The following is an 8,224-nucleotide window of genomic DNA, read 5'->3' on the forward strand; positions in this document are numbered from 1 at the left end:
ATGGGGCAAGGATGATGGCGGTAGTTGGGACGATGTGGGTTTGATCGGTGCGCACAGGGATCTTTCAACACCGCAAGGGGGGAACTGAAGAAAGAGGAGACGAGGAAGCATCTCACGAGGGAAGGAGGAAGAAGAGTGAGAGAAGATCATGTTGCTGTGGAGGAGGGGGATGGGCAGGAAGGGGGAAAGACATAAATGAGATGCGCTGCTTCCCGCCATGCGCCCTCCCTCCTTCTGGTTGTCCTAGATCTTGAAACCCTCCTAGATCTAGAACGTAGGATTCTAGATCTAGGACCGTCCTAACTAATTCATACTAATCATTTGGGCCGGGCCGGCCGGGGCGGCCGGGCCCGGCGCCGACCGTACCGTCGGAGTCGGCCCGGGCGACGGGTGACCGTACACGGCGGCATGGTCGGACCGTCTCACAGTGACTCCGCGCTGACGGAATACAAGTTTGTTAGACTTGTACTAGGCTAGTCCAAAGTCACGTAGATATCACATCGACCTTAGTTGTAACAAGACAGTTTTTGCTCAAGACCGAATTTAATGCACACAAAACCAGAATTGAGGAGCACATGAGAGATAGACTGTATGCTAGGATGTGAAACCCAAGCATCCAGACATGAGGACCTTAGCAAGACGGCTAGGAAAGCCCCCTCTTCCGAAGTTCGTCCCACACGCTACATCGGCCGCCTTGACAAACACGTAAGTTGTCTTGGTTTACAGAAGAGTTTTTGTTAACTCGGCGCTATCTGACTGGCACGGCTGGCATACGTTCCATCCTCCCCCCGAGTTTCTGAAATAGTACGTTACATCGGACGTCAGAAAGTCACACAAACAAGAGAATGTCAGCAGAGTTCCAAGTCAAGATACGATGATACAACGTCAAGTTCACAGTCATGCTGAGTGGGCAATAACCATTCAAGGATTGTCCGTTCCATGATCTTGACACGTCTCACTCAGTCCTCGGACTGGCACTACCGTACTGTATACTAGGCTATCCCGCGGGCCGCACCGTGCTCCAACACTGTGACTGGCCCTCAGAGGGGGCTTGGCACTGCATGAATCATAACAGGCGCTGGCATGTCTCAGGCTGTGTCCGATCAGGAGGGTGAGTCTGTGGCGGCGGCCCGGGCCGCCCCGGGCGGCGGGCCGCTTCGCACAGCCGCGGTCCGAGCACTAGTTGAAACCGGGCCTCAGCCTCGAATTGCCCGCATGTTTGTGGTTTGACCTCTCTTTGTTGCCCGACCATATACTAAACCTAGTCCTCGTCCTCGTCCTCGTCCTCGTCCTCTTCCTCGTCCTCGTCCTCGTCCTCGTCCTCGTCCTCGTCCTGATCCTCGTCCTCGTCCTGATCCTCGTCCTCGTCCTCGTCCTCGTCCTGATCCTCGTCCTCGTCCTGATCCTCGTCCTCGTCCTCGTCCTCGTCCTCGTCCTCTCTCCTTGTTCCGCTTGTTCTGCTTGTGCTCCTTGTACTCCTTGCCTCCTCCTCACTGCGCAGCCTTCTCCTTTTACCTGTCAATCCTCGTCCCATATGTCCTATCCTCGTCCTCTGGATTTTGCAGTGCTTCTGTTCAAGTCCATCCTTTTTTTTTTTTTTCATGATCTCGATCATACTTCTCGTGTTCCTCATCTTTTTGACGAGCTCAAGCTGTCACCAACAACACACTTCTGCTCTTACTCTGAAGTGTACTCACCTCCTCACTCTGTTTGTTCACCTTCCCATGTGTAATTGGTATGCAGAGCATCTCTTCAGCAAGAGGAACTCTACTTGATCTGATCATGTCATCAACTCCTCTTGGGTGTCACTTTGTTCCACTGCCGAGATTGACAATCATGATCGCTGCATTCTCGTGACAGACGTTCTCAGGTACATCGGCATGTCGTTCAGCGCTTCCAACGATTCTCTAAGGTCGTTGCAGTCGAAGAGGCAGAAGGAGAGGGCGACGATGAGGTGGAGGAGTGAAGCAGGAGCTCCTTCATACCTCTCAGCTTCACTGACTGATGTAAACAACAAGTCCGACAGGAAGTCGATTCAAAGATGCGTCCAGACCAACGACGGCAGCACTCAGACCTGCGAAGCATTGCTCGACAACTACATCTCCGAGAGGTTCAAGGACTTGAACAAGGTGACTTGTATCATCTTGTTGTCGAGACACTGTTCAAAGTCTACTGACTCTGCTTCCAGGCAGGAGATGCTTGTAACACTCAAACTGACCTCACCACCAAGGCAGAAACTAGCGGACCTCCTGTCCCAAGTCAACTCAAGTCGATTCTCAAGTGCAGACCAGGAGCCCTTGAGGAGACTTTGGATGAAGTCGACGCGTTCTTAGCGTCCTTGGAGAAAGACGTCTCCTCTGTATCCGACGACGCGTTCTCTGGGGACGTCAGCCTGATCTTGGACGAAAGCTGCGAAACATGCGGAGCCAGCGGCGACGAAGCCTCGAGCAGCATGTCGAAACCTCCAACAGCGAGCAAGATAGATGGCAGCTGCTCATCGCACGTCAGGTCAAAGTCGAGGTCACCTGCCAGTATCAAGAAGGAAAGCAGCAAGACTCTCCTCAACTCCACAGTCTCCTCTCGGTGTGTATGACGATATGCTCGCATTTCATTGTTAGACTGCACTGAACGATGGAGCAGGGGCAAGACTTTGTCGAGCAATGTCTGCCAGAGATCAAAGGTTTGGACTCTCGGAATGTCGCCATGTGTGAGTGAAGAGTGGTTTCAAACACAGAAGAAGGACAAACAAGAAACGAAGACTGCTGACAGAAGGCAGAAGAGCGTCAAATGGAATCAGGAAATTGTGAAAGTACTCGAGTACTCCGCTGGAACTGATAGGTATGAAGGAAGGATGGAACAGAGAGACGGTGGGAGGGAGGGTTTAGGACAGAAGAAGCAAGAGGAGTAGAGGAGGAGGAAGGGAGGGGTTTGAGGGAGGAAGGAGGAGAGATGGGGGAGGAGGCATTGGGGGGTTCATGGAGAAACGCATAACGGTCGGTTTCAGCCCTTCAAACAAGTCTATGAGGCAGAGCAGGCAGAGCTTTATCCGAAGTCTCCTGCAAGCTCCCATCAAAAGATGCAGCAAGAACGTCATAGAAGAAGCAGACAAGGGAGAGTCTGACCAAGAATCTGCTCGCCCTGTATGCATCTACTCCCACGTGATGGCTACTGACAACTGATCTAGGGCTCAGACGTCAACAACGCGGGGGACAAGCTGAAGATGCCGAGCAAGAACATGCTCAATACGACAATGAAGATCCCCTTGACCTCCATGAAGCTGCCCTTAGACGACATGGCCGAGGCCACTGTGATGGGGTTGAACGAGGAGGCAGCGGCAGAGGACCAGGGCATGTCCAGCGAGGTTTACGAGGGCCTCCAACTGACCCCATCGAGCTGCGAGGGAGAACAAAGTTTCTTGTGCTCCAGCAGCGACGAACGATCGTTGCTCCCGCAAGGGAATAAGAACCTTTCTCAGACCGAGAGGCCGGCCAAGGGCCCGTCGGAGCCGCAGGATCTCACGGGCCTCTGCCTGTGGCTGACTCTCCGAGCCGCCATGCAGCTCTCAGTGCAAAAGCGCTAGGAGCCAAGAGAACAGCACTGCCGTTCGACGTCAGTTACGTTTACTCTTATGTTGAGAATGTATCTTCCAAAGTCACTCCGAACCTCGCTGCTCATCGGGCCAAGTTGCGGCTCGCGTGTGAACGCTTACTGGTCATCCTTGTCCCCAGAATCGTCAAGGGTCCGGAAGAACCAATCCCTGCCCACCCGAGCTGCTTTTCAGCTCCCCTCATCACAATTAGCGCAACCCCCCACATCCGTCAAACTACTTGTTGTCCTGCTTCTCCTACACACGCCCGACAGCAATAGGTCCCCCGTACTTGAAGGTCGGCTGGACTCCTCCCTCCTGGAAATGGAAGCTTCAGACTGATTGTCTGGATCACAAGAATATCACCCGCAGCGCAGCGGTGTGCTTGTAGTTGCCTGCCTGACACATCTTTGCACCTAAAAGGAAGTCAATTGCTGTCGCAGGATCCCTCTTCCCCTCCTTCATCTCGTCGGAACAATAATGTACCCCTCCCAATCCTCCTCCTCCTCCTCCTCCTCCTCATTATCATAGACTCATCATCATATACCGATTCCAACCAAGACCAGGATTGTTAGACAGACTACAGGCAGGATCCATGGAAGCCTGGCAGAACATCAGCTTGAGCGAGGATGTAGATGTTGGTCGATGTTCACATGTTCATGAAGTAGACGGCTTCATCTTCCGGCTGAGCCGTGGGCTTGTGTCCAGACGCCTGACAAACTGGATGTGAGGGGCAAGGGGAGCGAGCAAGGGCGGGCACGGACAGTCAATTCATCTCCACGATTCTTGCTCTTCTTGGTCAGCTTCTCCTCAGATCTTGCCTTCTTGTCCTCATCGTGCGAATTCTTCTTGTGCTGGCTCTTAACCTGTACCCCGCTCACTCCACTCTCTCGACATCGCCATGATAAATCGCACCTTGTCGAACTTCTTCACAAACGCTGATTTGACAGACTGTACCAAGAAGAGTTACATCTCCAGCAGCATCACTTGCCTTCTCTCAACGCACAGGATTCGTGATGTCTTCCCGGAGGGACTGCGTGTGTTGGGTACGGGCGCTCTTCAAACCCTTCTCCACTAGCAGAGGGGAACCTCCGATTTGCTGGGCCACTTGGAATAGGACAAAAATCAACACCAACCTTGAATAGCAAAGTTTCATGTTCTCCAGCACGTTCAAGGTTAAATAGGAGAGTCCTCAAGCTTTGGCGTGAAGTCAACAACCCCTGTCAAGGCCAAAAGTCAATTTCATCTCCCACGATCGCGCGAGGACCCTCAACTCTTTCATATTAGATCTGCAATGCCTTTCTCCTTATGCACCCTCCCTCTCATTCACTTTCTCTTCTGATCACTTGCACGGGACCATACATATGCCACTGATAGAGGACGCTGACGCTATCCGTCATTCTACTTGGAGTGCTTCCGCTCTTTTGGGGAAGTACCCCACCTCGCAATGCTTCCCATACTTTCACAGACCTCAGCAGTGCCTGTACATTCTCCTTCTCCTTGCTGCCTACCAAAGTTTCTCGTCCTCTCCTTTGATCCTCCCATTCCTGCGCCCTTGCCTATCCCTTACGGCCCCTCCAACCCTCGATCCCTGGCTTCGTCCCTGCACGAAGCAGCAAGACACCAAGAGGACAACTAGGTGAAGCGGTCTTGTCTTTTCAGTCTTTACCTCCTTCCCTCCCCTTCCTCTGCCTCCTCTCCTGTCTCCTCCGATCTCCTTCCCCTCACCGCCCTCCTCCCTCCTCCGCTCCCCCCGCATTGTGTGGCGACGTGGCTGATCGAGACGGATGGAACCACAAATGATGGGTGACCTTTGATGGTATGAGCGGGGATGAGGACCGTCTTGTGCGTGGTGTGCTGGATGAGGGTTTTGAGCGGGGATGAGGGCAGACGGGGGCCGCTGGGCGGATTTTCGGCACATGCTGTTGCGAGGGACAGGCAGGCGGCTCCTGAGTCATGGGAGGGGGGAGGGGGCGGGAGCGCCCTTCATGCACGCCTTCAACAAGACATCGCCAGGTGAGGAGGAGAGAGGACATGGCAGGAGAGTAGGAGGGGAGGACGAGGGAGCTTGCTGGAGTGGAAAACTTTCCAGCAATGGGGTGGTGCTGAAATCGAAGACGAGGCTTCAATGCTGGCTGGTGACGTAAAAACAGGCAAACCCCCTAAGGTTCATGTAAGAGGAGAAGGAGTCTATGTGTACGATCAGGTACCTTGTGCTTGATCGGGCCAGGAGAGAGCAGGGGAGATGACGATGTACCTTGTTGCAGGAGGGAAACAAGCTCCTGGATGGGCTAGCAGGGTTGTGGTCGGTATCCCTCGGGTACAGCCAGACGCGGATCGTGGAGGCAGCAGGAAGGCAGATGGCGAAGTTGCCTTACTACCACACATTCTGGAATCAAGGGCACGATGTGGGCTACGAGCTCGCGGCGAGGCTGCAGGAGTTTATCCCTTGCCCTGTAGAGAAGATCGCGTTCACCAGCGGAGGTTCGGATGCCAACGATACCGCAATCAAGCTAGTGTGGTACTACAACAATGCTCTAGGAAGGCAGGGGAAGAAGAAGGTATCCTGTTGCTCTTGCTCTTGCTCTTGCTCTTGCTCCTGCTCGTGCTCCTGTACTTGCTGTACCTTGTACCTGCTGTTGCTACTGCATCCTTGTACAACCCTTTTGCTCGATTCTTGTTTCTCTTCCCACGTCCTTACCAACCTTGTTCGACTTCACTGATGGCTGGTACACAAAGGAAGCATGCACTGACTTTCACTCAGATCATCGCAAGGAACAAGGCATACCACGGAGTCACCGCTCTTGCCGCTTCGCTGTCTGGACTTCCGGTCTGACTTGTTTCATTCCTCCCTCCTCATATCTCTTCCTCCTATTCGCTCTCCTCTCCTCTTCTTCACTCTCCTCCTTGTCGCCCTTCCATCCTCATCAAGGATACAGGGGCTTCACTCCAACTTTGGAGCGTCTGCCGCGCAGAACCTTCCTCTCCCGGGCTTCCTGCATGTCACCTGCCCTCACATGTATCGCTTCGCCAAGGAGGAATGAAATTCTCCCTCCTCCGCGCGATCTGACGTGACTCCGAGACAGGCAGAGAGCGAGGAACAGTTTTCAAGCCGCCTGGCGAAGGAGTTGGAGGAGAAGATTCAGCATGAGGGGCCGGAGACGGTAAGAAGAGGATAGAGGAGAGTCAGGAGGAGGACCTCAGCCTAACTTGCGCCTGTTCAGGTTGCTGCTGTCATTGCAGAGCCGTTGATGGGAGCAGGAGGGGTCATGCCTCCTCCTGTGGGATACTTGAAGAAAGTCAGAGAGATCTGTTCCCGGCACGACGTGCTGATGATCTCGGATGAGGTGAGGACACGAGGGTGGCGAGGGGAGGAGGGGAGGAGGGGAGGAGGGAAGGAGGTTGGATGGAGGAGGGGAGGAGAGGAGGAGAAAGGAATGTTGTTGGGCAACACTTGAAGGGGAAGGGGAAGGGGAAGGGGAAGGGGAAGGGGAAGGGGAAGGGGGAGGGGAAGGTAGGGGGGAGGGGGGAGGGGGAGAAGAATCAGGTCAGCACTGGGCAGAAAGGGTAGAAGATGGCAGGAAGAATGAGACTTGTTGAAGTAACAAACTGCTTCATGTCCTCGAGAACTTCTCACTGCCTGTGCTACCTGCAGGTTGTCTGCGGGTTCGGTCGATTGGGAGAAGATTTCGGTTTTCAGGTCGGTGAATCAGAGCAGAGGAGAGAGTCGTGGGAGGAGGGAAAAGGGAGGAGGGAAAAGGGAGGAGGGAAAAGGGAGGAGGGAGGAGGGAGGAGGGAGGAGGGAGGAGGGAGGAGGGAGGAGGGAGGAGGAGAATTTCATCTGATGCGAAATTGAGTAGAAGTACGGTTTTGTTCCGGACATCATCACCATGGCAAAGGTCGACATTTGACACCATCGAGCATGACATGATTGTTTTGTATCTCATCCTTCGTCTATGTACTCTTTCTCTTTCTCCCTTTGATTCTCTTGATGACTCTGTTGCGAGCTACTTCTTTTTCACACGATTCTCTAGTTTCTCCTCCCTCATAATCATCTTCCTCTTGTTGACCTTCTTCTCCTCCACCCCCTGCCTCTTGTTTCATCAACTCAATCACAATGATCATGATCACCATGATCATCTCCACCATGGACAAGATCTTCATCTTATCTTTCTCTTCATCTTATCTTTCTCTTCATCTCGCAATGTTAACTTCTCTTCATCGCGCAGGCTCTGACATCCAGCTATGCTCCGATGGGAGCCGTTGCTGTCTCCCCGTCAGTCGTGAGCTTCTCATTCAGTGCACAACCCCTTCACTTCTCCATTCGAAATTTCAGTTCCTTTGTCCAGTTGCTTCTCATCCTGCTGACCCTTTTCCTATCCTCTCCCTCGCTCACTCCCCCCCTCTCCCCTTTTCTCGCACTCCCTCGCTCACTCCCCCCCTCTCCTCCAACCCTCTCGCCCTCCCTCCCTCCCTCCTCTCACCCCTGACCTCTCCATTTCGATTATCTGTCCTGTCTTGTCTCCCCTCGCTCTTCTCAAATCTTCTGCAGTCGAAAGTCTTGGCTGATGGGAGCGATTCATCGCTTCTCGGTCACGGATACACTTTTGGAGCTCACCCTGTCAGGTTCAGCTCCCT

At 53.5% G+C, this 8,224-nt stretch overlaps 4 protein-coding genes across 4 annotated transcripts; 2 read left to right on the plus strand and 2 right to left on the minus strand.

Moving 5' to 3' along the window:
• Positions 1-1,261: 1,261 nt before the first annotated feature.
• On the minus strand, positions 1,262-1,633 carry GUITHDRAFT_112727 (hypothetical protein; the record flags this gene model as incomplete). The annotated part of the gene is made up of 1 exon (XM_005828185.1): positions 1,262-1,633. The coding sequence occupies one exon, from the start codon at positions 1,631-1,633 to the stop codon at positions 1,262-1,264; it is 372 nt and encodes a 123-aa protein (XP_005828242.1).
• Positions 1,634-1,724: 91 nt separating this feature from the next.
• GUITHDRAFT_112728 (hypothetical protein) lies at positions 1,725-3,580 on the plus strand (the record flags this gene model as incomplete). Its single annotated transcript, XM_005828186.1, has 6 exons — positions 1,725-1,735; positions 1,871-2,129; positions 2,189-2,583; positions 2,641-2,838; positions 3,005-3,140; positions 3,185-3,580. The coding sequence occupies 6 exons, from the start codon at positions 1,725-1,727 to the stop codon at positions 3,578-3,580; spliced, it is 1,395 nt and encodes a 464-aa protein (XP_005828243.1).
• Positions 3,581-3,605: 25 nt separating this feature from the next.
• Positions 3,606-4,804, minus strand: GUITHDRAFT_153901 (hypothetical protein). The gene is made up of 7 exons (XM_005828187.1): positions 4,593-4,804; positions 4,502-4,537; positions 4,351-4,452; positions 4,240-4,298; positions 4,134-4,189; positions 3,953-4,002; positions 3,606-3,904 (listed from the first exon to the last, which is right to left on the minus strand). Exons 1-7 carry the CDS (start codon positions 4,740-4,742, stop codon positions 3,845-3,847), a joined length of 513 nt encoding a protein of 170 aa, XP_005828244.1. The 5' UTR covers positions 4,743-4,804; the 3' UTR covers positions 3,606-3,844.
• Positions 4,805-5,492: 688 nt separating this feature from the next.
• Positions 5,493-7,497, plus strand: GUITHDRAFT_164445 (hypothetical protein; the record flags this gene model as incomplete). The annotated part of the gene is made up of 9 exons (XM_005828188.1): positions 5,493-5,602; positions 5,740-5,792; positions 5,854-6,147; positions 6,351-6,416; positions 6,526-6,624; positions 6,673-6,750; positions 6,811-6,933; positions 7,242-7,286; positions 7,447-7,497. The coding sequence occupies exons 1-9, from the start codon at positions 5,506-5,508 to the stop codon at positions 7,495-7,497; spliced, it is 906 nt and encodes a 301-aa protein (XP_005828245.1). The 5' UTR covers positions 5,493-5,505.
• Between the last annotated feature and the right edge of the window lie 727 nt (positions 7,498-8,224).

This window comes from Guillardia theta (genome assembly GCF_000315625.1).
Source record: "Guillardia theta CCMP2712 unplaced genomic scaffold GUITHscaffold_61, whole genome shotgun sequence".
Taxonomy (NCBI): domain Eukaryota; class Cryptophyceae; order Pyrenomonadales; family Geminigeraceae; genus Guillardia; species Guillardia theta.